Below are 15025 nucleotides of genomic sequence, written 5' to 3' on the forward strand. Positions count from 1 at the left end.
CCCTTCCTCTTCACAGCCGATTTTGAATTGTGCTTCTTCGAGGAAAATAATTAAAAGCTCGTTCCAAAGCCAGAAATGATAATGCGCCTTGATACTCAGCGGTGGACTCCACATAAAGAGAAAGATGCCCTGCATCTTTCCACGCAAATCTCATAAATTTTCATCAGAGCAGGTCAGGGTGCCAGGCTGAGCCCAGAGGCACGAGCCAAAGGGCACCCTCCATGCTCTTTTCTCACTTGCTGAGCTAGTATCACAGACATTTTCACAAGAAAAAAAAAAATCCTTACCTTTTGACCTTTCCCTGCCCTTTTAGCTTAAAACAGAGCTCCCCATTGGCTTAGCCAGCAGTGTTGCCCAGGTTAGCAGTGCAGTACTGAGCCCATTAGATTCGCCCCACTACTGAAAACAACACATACAAATCAAATTGGTAGGGAATAAGGACTTTATTCTAAGATGTGAGCTGAAGCAATGAGCATATGAAGCAACGACCACTAGAAAAAAGTGAAAAACACATCAAATATCGTATTGTACCAGTTCAGTTTGAACACAGAAGGCCCTTTCAGTAAAATGTATGCACAGGCAAAAAGCATATGCAGAAGCTCTGAAGGTCACCTAAAACAGTGCTTTTAATGTCTATGAAAGAGGTCTCCCCTACAAAAATCTTATAGCGAGGAAAACACTTCAGGTAACAAAGAACACAAAAGTAAAAATGATTGATTGGTTCTGCTTGGCACTGTGGAGCAGGAGGGGGATAATATATCCCAAAAGAGTATGCATCTCTAAGATGTATAAATTAGAAGTCCCTAGAAAACAAGTCTGCTGCCAGACCAAGTACCATTTTTTTCTTCCTCATTTAGAAATTCAAGTGAAGTATGTATGTTAATCACAGGGAGGTCATGTTCTGGAGCTGAAACCAGGGAGATCACATAGTCTGATCTCCAGCATAATAGCGAGGAAGTTTCACTGCTATGCAGACCCAACAGACCCCTTCTCTTCATCTTTATAATGGCACCCTAGCATGAAAAGCTGCAAATTGCATGAAATGATACTTCTGTGAAGTTTTTGAAAATGAAAGTTAAAACAAGTATTTCCTTGACTGCCTTAATATGAGAGGCTAAGTTCTGCTCTGCTCGAACTCTCCCTCCGTATTCATTTCAGTACCAATGGAAGGAAGCTGTGAGTGCACACGAAGAGCAGAGTTTGGCTCGGTGCAAGCCAGAAGTGGTGGCTACTTCAGCTTGGCTCCTGCACGTCACATTAACAAAGGCTAGCAGGACCACTACTGTGCTCTTCTCAAAGTCTGCCAACTTAATTCTAATGCATATATATATAAATAATGCATAGTAGCTTACAATTATAAGAAAAAAATGTAATTTCTTTTCAAACCTGCTCTCCGTGACTCTAGAATTTTAGTGGTTAATTCACTAAATGCACAGGTAATGTGAGTTAAGTGGTCACTTCTCCAACACAGTACCATCAATTCATCACCTTAGGAACTGCTATTATGGGGCCTAATCCAATAACAACAGTGGCAGCAATAAAATTCATCGTAAGGAAAAATGTCAGTCAGGCATTAAAAAAATATGTCTCTGAAGATTTGCATTGTTTTTAAAAAATTCTACACAGGAATATAGGCGTCACACTTACCAGTCTAAATTTATAACCACTTACATTTATAGCTATTCTCGATAAACCATCTACGTTCGCTACCCACCTATAGTAGCTACAGTTTAAAACTGGGAACACCGCAAATTTATGTACCTTCCCTGAGATCAGTAATCCAAAATAAATAGCCCTGCAAATGTAACAGTGTAAACTCTGGATTTAAGTCTTCAGTAAGCATCAGTCCTCAAAACCCAAGGAGAACATTAAGCAAACGTAAACATAGCAATCATTTCGTCAGTTTTGAGTTATTCCCAGCAACAGTGGAATCTATGTGAGATGTAGCATCCAAACGTCGAAGACCCGTCATTTGTATCATACAATATAGTTGTCCCAGTTCACTTTCCTATCATTGAACCCTTGATTCCCCTGAACACATCCAGCTGTGATTTGGATCTCCAAATTGCTATCCAGATCTGCTCCTCCACTCTGCATAATCTTTACAGTGCCTTTAAAAACACTCATTCTGAGGATCTTATTCTTGAATAGAGGAATGGCGAATAGATCTGTGATAATCCTCTGGACTAGTCACAAGTTCTGGCAAATCATAGCCTCTCAGAAGATGTCCACTGTTTTGTTGAGCAAAGTAATACAGCTGCCTGGCAAACATTGGTTCAACCTTAAGAACAGACAAAATGTTAATCAGACACATGACAAAATTTCATCTTCCTCGCGTTAGTTATCTAAAGTGCTTTTAAATTAAAAAACAGGGCAGGACAAAACAGTTCTGCTTACCTGAATGGGAAAACAATTTCCCTGTTCCCACTAATCTCTCTTTTAAGACGGGGTTAGCCTGCTCTGATGACAAGTTCTGCTAATCGCACACACCCCTTACCTGCACACACACCTTACGGTGCACGTTACCAGTGACACAAATGGAATTGCACCCATGGGTGTGAGCGATGCCTAGAGACCAGACATGTCTGTGGCCACTCATCTTTGTTCTCAAGAACTTTGAGGACTTAGATTGAAATGCTGGAGCCCTCAGGTGTGCTTAGGTATGTCACAAAATCACTGCCTTTTGAATTAGACTTCAATCTAACTGCAAGGTTACTCTTTTTTTTTTCCCCCTCAAGCTCTGTTGAGGAATCTATTCAGCCAGTGATCACCGCCAGGAGGGATTTGTATGATTTAACACTGCCTTCACATCTGCCTGCTCAGAAACCACTATTCCCTCCAGGAGTTTGGGCACCAGCTGCAATATTTAACTTGCACACTAAGCACTAAAACCTGAATCTTACTCTCTGGGGCTGGACGGGTTGGAAGACTTTTCACCCCAGCCCTCTCCTCCCGGTCAGCCAGCTCCTCCACATTAGGACATGGGCACCATTCGGGTGGAAAAATACGCTTGCTGCGGGTCAGCCCAGCAGACAGGGACAGATCCGGCAGGGAGCCCCGCACTGGAGCATCTCCACAAGGTGAGACAGCCTGAGAAGCTGAGCAGGTTGAGGAACAACCGGTAATGGGAAAGCAAAGCTCCTGGAAGGGCAGGGGATTCCCAGGGAAGTTGGTGGGGCAGGAGATGGAGGAGGGGCTGGGAAGAGGGAGCTAGGAAGCTGGAAAGCCAAAAAGGCAAAGAGTTTGAGGAGAAATGGGTATGGAGCACTACCCTCACCAGCTGTTGCATAGCTCAGGACAGGTCTGTGAGCTTTCCGCCTTCTGCTCCAAACAGCTACTAAGCAGCAATGTGGCAGTACAAAAGCTGCACAGCTAAAAGGCCAGGTTTGTGACAAAAGCCTGACTAGGGACCCTTGCTACCCAGGGGCTTTTGAAAGGTTAAAACAGACACCATTTTTCTTCCCAAAGATGCAATAAGCTAAGCCCTACCTCTAGCGTGTGCACCATCATCTCTTTTGTGGTTTTATGGGCCAATACAGCCCATTTAGAAAGTACCTGGTCTCAGTCTCTATCATCACCCTCTCTCAGATAGCATCCTGAAACACTAGCTTTGAGTGTGTGCGAACTGTGGTCAGTCAGCTCAGGAGCTCACCAGCTACCTCCATGCCGGAGCTGCACAGGCAGTCCCTGCACCACGCTCAACGCTGAGGTCTCTGAGATGGAGGCTGGGCCTCTGGAGCACCTGTAGGTGCAGCAGCTGTGAAAGCACCATGTCCTGCACTGGCTTGGCAGCCCGAGGTGCTGCACCATGGGGCCAGCAATAACAGCCCTGCCCAGCTCTTCCAGGGTGTCCTTTAGGCCCTGAAGGGCTTTGAAAAGAGATCATGATGACCCTTAATGCTTTACAGAGGGGGAAATTGGGTGCTCTCACCCCTCTGGCCACCAGTCAGTCCTTGGCAGATGTGGGGACTCAACCCCAGTCTTGATGGTGCTGCATTGTCAAGAATTTATCACCTCCCTCAGAAGGCAGAAAAGCCTGTCTGGCAGATTCATATCCTCCAAGGAACACGTTTTGTTCAGCAAAGGCACAAGTCCTACTTACATGGGCTGTAATTAGTTTCCGCTGCCTCTGTGGATCTGGAAATTCCTCCCCAAAGCACAGAGCAACCTGGTATCTTGGCAGTGGACGTCCATGATGAGCAAAGGCTTGAAGCTCTGGGAAGAGAGAAAGGGCTATTAAGAAAGGCTTTGTGGATGGCTGAGCCCTGACCCTAGAGCACAGTGGGAGAAAGTGAAGTAACTCCAGGGGAGGATGAGAGAAGTCAGGAGAAAGACAAGAGGTAAGGAGAAGAAACTGAGTTTGAAGCCTTTCCTGCAGATCAGGAGAAGCTGGCTGTAACACTGCAATCATCCTGCTTGCCTTGCCTCATAACTCATTCCGTATGCACAAACCGGGATGTCTTCCAATGAATAATTTTATTTGGCCTCAGCAGCAGAACCTCCTGGAGCAGATGCCAGAGGTAGCCCGGACCCACTCAAGAGGACGTCCAACAGGAGCACTGAAACCAATGGCTTGGTAGAGCCAAAGTACTGCCAGGCACAAATTCAACCTCACCTAGACACCGACATGGAGCCACTGGCACCACAGTTCCTAGTGGACAGGGAGGCACAGGACCTTATTTAAGCCATGCATAACGCCAGCAAGAGACTGTGTCTTGTGCGTGCCTGTACTCTCTTCACTAATCCACACCTTGTATAAAGGAAAAAGGTCAAATCCTATCATTACACCAACAGCCAAAGTGTTGCCACCAACAGATAGCTGGGGATGCTTTTATAAGAGAGACCAAAATCACTGTGTTGTGTTTTAGAAACCGTATTTCCTTCCACAAAACAAAAAGTTGCATCGAATACAAAATCCTCCTTGAATCTGCTTTATGTGAATTATTTCTACATAGTTGATGATAAAGAGTTTGTTTTAATTTATAGCCCAGTTTATGCTTTCTGCAGAAAAGTTGCAAAGGCAATTAATATTGAAACCAGTGTCTTACAAAGAAGTACTCCCTGCTATATAGGGAAAGGAGTCTTCGAACCTGGCATGACAAGTGCATCATTTCCTTTAATACACACCTGCCATTTCTACTCTGACTGCAAGCTTTTCAGACCAAGGCATGAATTCAGCAGCTGCCACAACAGTGCCCCAGCCCTAGCTTGGGAATATTGGTCTTACTTGGAGGGTCAGCTACAGGAGTAAAATAATGGACAGTTCACTCAAAACACAGCAAAATCCCTGAAAATGTTGTGAACCTTCTGGCGTTACGTGAGGAGAGAACAGAGATTTTCCATGGGACCCCGCTTTCCACAGGACAGGGCAGGGTGATCCACCCATGGCCCATCCAACTCAATGCTGCTAATGGAGAGCTCCTCCCGTCTTTCTCTTCCCCCCACTTTACTCAGCCTCAGCAATCCCCCAAATCCTGGGAGTGCTACCCAGCAGTCCTTGGCATGGACCTGAAGAAGAAAATCCCTTCTTTCCCAGCAGCAGGATGATGGAGGTCGGCCTTGCACTTCTCCAAAGCCCTCCGCCCACTCTGTCTGCCTTTCCATGTCCAGGTGCCTCCCCGTGCTGCAATCCCACCACGCTTCCCAGACCACCCCTCAGTCCTGTTGCTCCAGCTCCAGCTTCTTGACCTTCTGGCCCTCCTTCAGCCGCCATCACCATGCTCCCAAATTTACTTTCTTCATCCTCCCACTCTTCCCCCCGCCCTGGTCCACTGCATTTATCACGCAGTGCTCTCCAGAGACCATCCACCTGTTTTCTGGGTTACTGCCATCGCAAGCCTCTCACCACAGGCCTCAACAGTCTGGAGCAGTTGACTTGAGTTGGTCTGGAGGACTGCAGGGCACAGCTCCTCAGCAAGGCCCTAAGAGCTGTGGTCCACAGCAGCTCTGCTTCTGCCCTTTTCTCTGCTGCCCAGTACTACCTCTCCTGGTAGTAGCCTCCTGTGTCTCTTCCCAAGGAAGGACCAATTTCCTAACGAGGGAAAGCCCAAGCCTGTAGTCTGGGACCTCAGTAACTTCAACTGACTTGCAGATGGGATATGCCCATGACAAGTCACTTACAAACCTAGCTGAGCATCAACGCATGCAAAACCTCACTTTGCACACACCGCAGACTATGGCTACAACCACGTGCTTGGGTTTGCACAGGCACTGGTGCATAAGTAATTTAGGAGGGGGAAAAATACCTATTTTTTAAGCTTATCTTTGGGGTTAGGCTTCTAAAAAGAGATGTACTGTCAACCGTCTGGACGAACCCAGAGTACATCTGAAAAACCATCTGAGAAAAGGGAAAGGGATTTCCAAAACCATCATCACAGGCAGAATTATGTGTCTTTAAATTAGCATGTGATTGAAGTTCAGGCCAATACCCTGACCTCAAATTCCCCTTTCTAACTGTCAATTTTCATATCCATATGAGATTTCTCTCTTTATACGCATTTCCTGCTTGGCCATTTTGCTAGGATGATGCCTCAACCCTGGAATATAAAGTGTGCAAAAGCTGATGCTTTGGGTTTGTTGTTTGTGGGTGTTTTTTTTTTTTGTTTTGTTTTGTTTGGAAGGCATTTTTCCTCTAAGAGCCTCCTGCCAGTGCAGATGCCCTGTTCCAATGGGCAGCCACGCAGTTCACCTGCAGCCAGGCCACACATCTCCAACAAGGAGCCATGTGCACTCCTGCTGCCCAAGTTGCCCTCTGATGTCCAGGCAACACCTGGCTCCCACCGGTTTCTCTGGGTGGGGAAACTGCCCAGGAGTTCTCAAAGTGGGACAGAGGCTTTGAGGGCTGCAAGGAGAAAGGACAGTCCCGACCCGTGCTGTTGCTCCCCCTGTACTGCTGCTCACAAGTGCCCTGAGCAAAGCGAGACCTTACAGAGCAATGGAGAGAGTGCAAGTGGCACAGGACCCAGACAGAAAAGGCAGCTTTCAGGTGAAATCCATGTCAGTGTTTGAATATCCTGTGCCAGATTTCAGGCTTGCTCTGGGTCAGGTTGAGAGCAGCATGACTGCAGATCCCAGAGCTACCCAGAACTTACAGGAGCAGATCCAAGGCCAGGATGCGCTTTCCTCTGCCACCCAGCATTTGGAAAGACATTTGCATTTGTTAGGTTCCTCCTCACACTTCATGAAGGGATGTGGGGTTTTGGGGGTTACTCCTGCCTGTTTGTGCAGGGGCACTGCATGTGCATGGAGAGCAGAATAGTTCAGAAGACAACTCTCCTTGGCTACAACAGCTTAAGTAGCAGTGTGGGTTAATTCCTAACATAAAAAGAGCACTCCCATACAGCTGACAGGGAGAGTGAGTGGGTGACCTCTCCAGAAATGATACCAAAGCCACAGAGGGAATTACCTGCTAGAAACTGCTGAGTATCAAAGAGCTTGCATGTTTGATCCCGCTCCAGCTTGTTGGGTCGGTCACTGCAGAGCGCCAGAGGCCCGTCCCAGTAGATCCTGCTTTGGCAAAGTCTCTTAGCGTAGAGGCCATCAGGTGCCATCCACAGTATTACTCCCCGCTCCAAGTGGCTCAGTAGCTTTTCTATGTTCTTCCTCTGGCCGTTATCCTCTGGATAGGGGAAGATAACTTGCTCCAGGCTGCTGACCTCATAACTTTGGCCCTGGGATATCCTACAGCCTTCAGGACTAGAAGTTGTCACCTCCTTTACCAGTATTTCACGGTAATATAAGCAGATGTGGAGTCGACAATCTACAGGAAGAAAAATAAAGAGTCACCATGATACATTTGTATGAATGTCTTACGTTTCAAATTTGCGTTAAGGCCAAGAGACATATTTGCATGAGACTTCTGTACTTCTGTAACTACAGACAGTCACCACCACCCAAAAGACATGCTCACATTAGCAAAAATCATCTGAAGAATAAAAATACTAAAGTATCTGGGGCATGTTAACATTAATGCCCTCTCATTTTATTAAGCAGGGCTACTGGTATGGGAATTCAGGAGGAATTAATGTCCAGCAAACTTCTCATTCCCATTTAACAGGAAAAGTTCGCATGAGAAAAGTTGTTGTTTGTCACATTTTCCAGGCTCACATCACAATTAAACCCACTGGCTCTGTACACTTCCTCAGATTTAATCAGGAAGTAGCTGCGTTTCTCCCCAGATTTTGCATAAAAGAGGCTCCTGCACAGGGGACCTGCAAACTTGCACTTGGCTGCCTGAAGAGAAGCAGCTGCTGGCTTCAGCTCCAGCATGGCTGTACCTGAAATCCCAAACCTTACTTTCAGATGGCCATTCAGTCAGCTTGGCTGATTGCTAAGCGCTCACACAGCACCGAATGTATGTGTATATATATGTGTATGAATGTATGTGTATATATGCCTACGTATACACACATGCATAGATATATATATACACAAACACACACACATACAGACCCTGATTCAGAAGAATCACGAAACATGCCAGGCGTCATGTTGCAGGCTTACCCACTATTTCTGTGAAAAGCACATTCCTGCATCTTTTCCCAGAGTTATTCAGAAAGTCCCCTGGCATTTGGATGTCTGCATACCTGGCTGAGACAACTCCCTTCTTCTTTCCCAAAGGCCTTTATTTACCATGAATAATAAGACAGAGCAAAGCCTTGCAGCACCAGCAGGAGCACAGCAAGGTGCCCAGAAAATGCCAGTCTCTGTGGAGTTCCTCCCTGATAAAAACCGAGCTAATCATTCCTGACCCTCAACATTTCCAAACTCCTCTGGGGAAGCCTTATTTGGCAGCTCACTGACACAACCCAGCACTAACACCGTGAGCCAGGGAAGCCCTTCCATCAGCCCTAACCACCGCCCCGGATACCTTGGAGCTCAGGCTACAAGTGTTTCAACATCCTGGCAAATAAGAGGCTTAAGCCCATACACCAAATTACCGAATTCATTCACCGAAAAGGGTGTTTTATTGTTTTTTTTTATTTTTATTATTTATTTATTTCATCAGTGCCAGGGCGAGTCAGGAGCGGGACCCCCTTGTCAGGCTCCCCATAAGCCCCAGGGGGTTGCAGACCTTACCTGACAGGGCGAGGGCTTCACCAGACCTTATGCTTGGCTCAATCGGGATGCCAGGAGTCTGGGACTCGGGAGGGGCACAAGCATAAAAGGTTCCTGTCACCTGACAACCTGTTTCACAAACAAAAGTCAGTGACAGCTACCTAAATCCTAAAAGAAAAGCTTGGGCTAGGGTCACAGCTTTGCAAAAGTGTGTTTTTTTCTGGGCCCCACCAGGAACTCTCTCTCTTCCCCCTCCTTCTTAAAACAGTTTTATTTCCCATTTTTTGAATATGCCAACTCTACAAATCTCTTGAGATGTTATCTGGACTATAATTCTATTTGGGTCCCTGAGAAATACTCCCTTAGTATAGCAGCATAGCGGTACTACCCTTTTTATTTTTTCCTTTCCTAACAAGAATCTATTATTCTGTTATAGAAATAACTTGTATTATTAACTAGACCACAGTGCTCTTAAAAGTTGCTGGCATAAAACAATCCATTCAGTCTAAGGAATTTTATTAGAGACAGGTATAACAATAAAGCTGGAATTAGCACTGTTGTAAAAGTTGGGAAAGAAAATTGTGCAGGAGGAGATTATTGGAATTTTATGACCAGGACTACTAATAGTCCGAGAGGTGCCTTTCAGTGCATGGATTATCACACGGGCAATTGATGTTTTCCTCTGTTTCTTAATGTCAGTAGAAGTCTCTGGAGGATGATGCAAGTGCCTTGCAGACAAGCACACAGTACCCTTCCCCATGGCAGAACCCACCACGATCAGGAGCTGGAGCGCTGCAGATACAAAACACCCGCATCTCCTGACAAGCCTTGGAGCCCAATGACAAACCCAGCACCAGCCACTAACCACTGCCTCCAAAAACAGCAAAGTGGCCAAGCGTGTGCTGAACAGCTGCAGGGGATGTACTTCAGGGCACTGTTTATTCTGCTTGATAGGTCTATTATTATTAGCAAATAGCTCAGCTAAAAGCAAATGATTCCGCTTAATAATTCTAACACTAGCAGCAAAAGCTGCAGTGCACTGAGCGGTTACTGTTTAGCAGACGCAGAGAATAAGAAGTTTATTTCTCTGCACAAAAGCCTCCAGAGAACTGTCCCCTGATAGTTTAGTATCTGCTCCCAGAAGTCCCTCCTCAGTTCCCATCCCTGTCTGCCCTTCTGAGCCATCTCCTCCTCCTCATCAAGCAAATGCCCATCTACCCAGGTGAGCTGTCCTGCAAGTACCAATGAGACACAGCTCCCTTTCTCCTGTGTTTTATCCCCTGCAGACTTTAGCGTTGCCAATTTTGACTATTCAGGATTCTTCCTAAGGATGCAGAGCTTGGAAAGCTACGATTATGCTGGGCTCTAATCCTGTAAGATCTTCGGGGAAGGGAACGTCCCTTTACTCTGTTTCTGCTGTGCCAGCCCCAAGAGATACTCAATCCATGACAAGTTGTCCCATCGCCACAGTACTAAAAAGAAGCCATAATTTCAGCTTCCCTCTTGGGAGAATAATACTGTTCTAATCCACAGGGCTAAAGGGAAAAACCTCACAAATGTGTGCCTCGAAAGGCCCGAAATCGGAAAGCAAAGCTGAAGAACACAAGCTCCCATCTGGGGAGCTTGGGGGGCTGGTTCCCTCCTTATTGCTCAGGGCTTTCAAAACAGCTCAGGACTTTTGGGGGCTGCCTTTTGAGCATCAGCTCAGAGGACTGTGCAGCCCCCACACAGCTTCTACACCAGCAGCGAATGCAAGGGGCAGGGCAAAGGTGGGTGAGGGTCCCCCCGAAGGAAGCCCCGCACTCCTGGATGGGCGCGTCTGTTAACGCCACTGAAAGCCGTGAATGGGAAACACGAACCCTGCAGTTCTTCTGGGTGGCCGTACATCCTCCCTTTCAGCCATCAGCACTAAGTGGGATCGACGTCTTACCATTTTCACAGCCGGGCGCCTGCCAGTGATGACCGCGAGCTGTGAAGGGGACGCTGGCGCACTGGTAGGGGATATCGGGGTGCGGCTGCTCCGGGGCGAATTCTCTCCAGTTGCGCTCATGGGGCACCATGTAGTTCGGTACCTATTCAATTTAACGAGATACTCTTTTACCCGGCAGCTGTCTAAAGCGATGCTGTGTGTTGCATCAGCTTTCACAGCTCGGCTCCCTGGCATTATTTGCCCTGCCAAAGCTCGCGGAGGTCTGAGCATTGCACAGGCTACATGAATGGCATTTCGCCACCACCACCAATGAGGCTTTCAAATGAACTTCTCACCACTGGTGTAAATAACAAGCCGGGTGGAATAACAAAAGGCAGTCAAAGCATTGCTGGTAAATGTCTGCTTGGAACAGCGATGCTTCATCGGGTGCTTACATTCTGGCTCCAAGAGGTTGGCAGTACACTAATATCTATCGCTGAACAGAAAAGAGCTATTACTCAGGGATAAACAACACCAAAGGAAATCGACTGCCCTGTGGCCTCATATGACATTAGGAAAGTTGCTTCTCAATTTCTCAGTTTTCATAATAAAGTTTTCTTTTTCTCAGAGAGAACTCAAGAGAGCCACGCCAGCAAAGAAAGACATATTGCAGACACAAAAACGATGCTGCCCAATTTCCCAGCACCAAACGCACAACGAATGTCATACCTGGGATGGTAGTGAAGTGTAAGGAGATGTTATTGGGAAGGGATGGTTCATCATTAATGGTTGCTCCTCCATGCTGATCTGTTTTGCACCTATGTTCAGCAGAGGGAACGAAAATAAAGAATATCAACCACAACTGAAGGAAATCTGAGAACGGCACACTGAGGACAAGTCCATGCAACCTGCCTTTGATCAGAGGACCAAAACGTGCTCCAGTGCCCGCTGGAGGAAGGATTCCCAGCCCTCCCTCACAGGCAGCTCCAGCCATCAGCCTGTCCCGCAGGGCTCCCCAGTGCTGCACCCCAAAAGCGCTGCCCAGAACCCCAAAACCACGATACCCTCACCACGACACCCTCCAGCGCCCTGTCAAACCTCTGCCTCCTCTGAGCACTGCCTAGCACCGAGGGCTTCTGCCTGGAGCTGCAGGCTGGGCATCCCTGGCCCCCCGCAGCTACCAAATGCCTGGCTCAAAACACTTCTGCTCCTCCCTGTATTTAAAGTCTACATCCAGCCGGCTGGTTTTTGGTTGCTGATCTTTATTTTTTTTTTCCACGTGCAGGGAGCCCGTCTGCACCTTCTGCAAGGGCTCCCCTGCCGTGCTCTGACTCAGGTGCCAGCAGTCCCCCCGCAGACCGAGCGCCCAGCTTGAGTTGTCAGAGTAAGATGTACCTGAGCCCTGCACTTGGGCTCCTGCACTTAAAAAGACTGCGTGGCCATTCCAGACAAGCACACCTCAGTCCTCATGTGCTTACAATAAGACAGATCTTCACACTCTGTTACACCGGGAATTTGAGATGTTTTACCTTTTTTAGCTCCTTCTGGCACTATTCTGTACACTTTATAGGGATCTGAGATGTCCAGCTGGCTTCTCTCCACCAGCTCTTCAAAGTCATTACTCTTGTTCAACGCACACCTTAATCTTGTCTTCCAGGTAGGAGGATCTGGTTTATCAATGCCCTCTCTGAACTTTCCTTTAAAAAGAGCCCAAGCCTGGAAACATTTCAGGTAATCAAAGGAGCAAAGAAAAAAAAAAAAAAGAGAAAGAAAGAAAGAAAAAAAGCAAAAGAATCAACTACAAGTTACAAAGTTCACAACGCTTACAACAGCATATATATCTGTGCTTATATGTGCAAGAATTTACTCCCTACAGGTTTAGGCTGAGAAAAAAAAGCAGCATGGCAAGTTAAAACAGTGCCCGGCACGGACGTGGAGGCAAACGATGTGCTGCCGCCCCACTTAGCTCTGACACGGGGAAGGGGGAAAGGGCGGGCAGCCCTACCTTGAAGAGAGCAGCATCCTCCTCGCGGTTGTAGTCCTGCTTGCCGGCGTGCTTCCAGGGGATGCGGAAGATGCTCTTCTCGTCGTTCTCCCACACCAGCCCCGGGTACTTGCCGCTATCTATCTGGTCGATCAGCCACTGGCGGAGTTTCCCGTTGCCGCAGCTCACCGAGTTCATCCCGCACTCACCCGGCTCCAAGTTCATGCCACTCACGTCGGCGGTCGGGTGGGGGGGTTTTGGGGTGCGTCACGGAGCCCACCGCACTGCGCACCCAAGCACCAGCTCTCGGGGGGCTGCGGAGGAGGGCGAGAGGGACGGGACGGGGAGAGGGAAACCCACGGGTCAGACGCAGCGTGCAAACGGGACAGAGCCCCTCGCACATCTCCCCAGGCACCACTGCAGGCTTTGGCAGGCTCCCCCCCCAGCCCCGTGCTGTTTTTGCATGAGCATACGCGGGCGGCTGAAATCCTCAGTGCAAATGACTTCAGGTACAAACCCCCTGTCCGGCTCTGAGTTCCACCACGTTTTTATTTTTTAACCAAAAAAAAAATAAATCATAAAAGTGCGTTTGCACACGACAGGGCACGTATGTAATGGCAGACACATGCACACAAACTGGAGGGCTTCGCGTGCACTCGTGATTTACGCGGCGCTTCGCCGTAACATCAAAGTAGCTCGCTTAAGCAGGGCACATCTGAACGCATGATGTCCCATGCGTACCTCCCCTCCAACTGCTCCCAACACGCGTGCATAACAGCATTCAAATCTACATTTTGCAAGCCCCGAAAAGTGGGAAGACCACGGCCGGTGGCCGGGCTCCCGGCGTCCCACCGCGGGCAGCCCCAGAGGTGCCCGCACTCACCCCGCAGCGCGGCCGTGGGCTCCTGAGGTGAGGAGACCACCAGCACCAGGGGGCCAGGCACAAACTTTGTCCCCTCGACTTAAAAAGGCGGTCGTGTGCCCACAAGCTTGCCGTGGGTCACTGCCTTACAGCTACGGCCAGCATGTGCGGGCTGGCGGCGGCCCCGCATCCCTCACACCCCTCCTCAGGTGGCAGCATCCCGCGGGCACCCAGCGCGGTCCCCGAGGCTGCGGCTCCCCAAACCGTGACCGCAGGAGCCAGGGCAAAGCCCCCCGAAAGTGCTCATCCCCCCGGCACTGCCAGGGCACGGAGCCCACCCTTTCACCCCGAGCAGCAAAGAGCTCGGTGCACAAAACACCTCGGGAGCACAAAACGGGACGGGTATTAATTTTCTTTAAATTATAAAGAAAAGAAAAAAAAAAAGAAAAGAAAAAAAAAATAAACGTTTTTTAGAAGGAAATCGCGGTGCCACCAGCACCAGGGGAGAGGGCGGCTCACGGCGCGGTGCCAGCAGCGCCCACCCGCCGGGGCGCACCGGCAGCCCCGGGGCAGGGGTCCGGGGGTCCGGGGGTGGCAGTAGGGGACCGGGGGTGGCAGTGGGGGACCGGGGGGGACCCGGGGGGCCGGGGTGGCCGCCGCTTACCTCTGTGGCGGCGCTGGGAGCGGGCTGGGGCCGGCGGCTGCCGAAGACGGGGCGCAGCGCGACTGGGCCGGCGGCCCCGGGAAGTTTCTTTATATGATGGAGGGCCCCGGGCCGGGCGGGGGGGAGGCGGGCCCCGGCCCGGAGGTGGAGCCGGCGGAGGGGAGCGGGGACTTTGCGAGCTGGAAAACATCTGAGGCAGTGACACATGCCCATTGCTGGTAAACACCAGCCGCGGGGAGGGCGGGGGGGGGCCGCGGCCCGGCGCCCTCGGGGCGTCCGCGCGTGTTTTTTTTTTTTTTTTTTTTTTTTTCTTTCAATCTGTGCAGACAGACACACGCGCGGCCAGAAATAGCACGGGGAAACTCCTACCTGTGAGAGCCGGCCGGGTTTTACTGTAAGAGAGCCGGCTTGCTACACCCACCAGAAACGGCCCAGACGGCGCCGGCAGGGGCGGCCAACGAGGAGCCCCCCGCAGCCACCGCCCCGGGGCTCGCAGGGCGACAAGCGGGGGCCAGGGGCCGCCCTCCACGGCCGGAGGGGTTTTCTCCC

General features: G+C 49.4%; 1 protein-coding gene across 2 annotated transcripts; it reads right to left on the minus strand.

Moving 5' to 3' along the window:
• Nucleotides 1-332: 332 nt before the first annotated feature.
• On the minus strand, nucleotides 333-14602 carry IRF4 (interferon regulatory factor 4). Of its 2 annotated transcripts, XM_048076126.2 has the most exons (9): nucleotides 14477-14602; nucleotides 12972-13264; nucleotides 12496-12682; nucleotides 11696-11784; nucleotides 10988-11129; nucleotides 9079-9186; nucleotides 7406-7759; nucleotides 4103-4215; nucleotides 333-2281 (listed from the first exon to the last, which is right to left on the minus strand). In XM_048076126.2, the coding sequence occupies exons 2-9, from the start codon at nucleotides 13173-13175 to the stop codon at nucleotides 2138-2140; spliced, it is 1341 nt and encodes a 446-aa protein (XP_047932083.1). In that variant the 5' UTR covers nucleotides 13176-13264; nucleotides 14477-14602; the 3' UTR covers nucleotides 333-2137. The 2 variants fall into 2 exon arrangements, with proteins under 2 accessions (XP_047932083.1, XP_013049051.1); XM_013193597.3 differs by lacking the exon at nucleotides 14477-14602 and having other exon boundaries at nucleotides 12972-14244.
• Between the last annotated feature and the right edge of the window lie 423 nt (nucleotides 14603-15025).

The sequence above is a fragment of the Anser cygnoides genome, chromosome 2 (assembly GCF_040182565.1).
Source record: "Anser cygnoides isolate HZ-2024a breed goose chromosome 2, Taihu_goose_T2T_genome, whole genome shotgun sequence".
Lineage (NCBI taxonomy): Eukaryota > Metazoa > Chordata > Aves > Anseriformes > Anatidae > Anser > Anser cygnoides.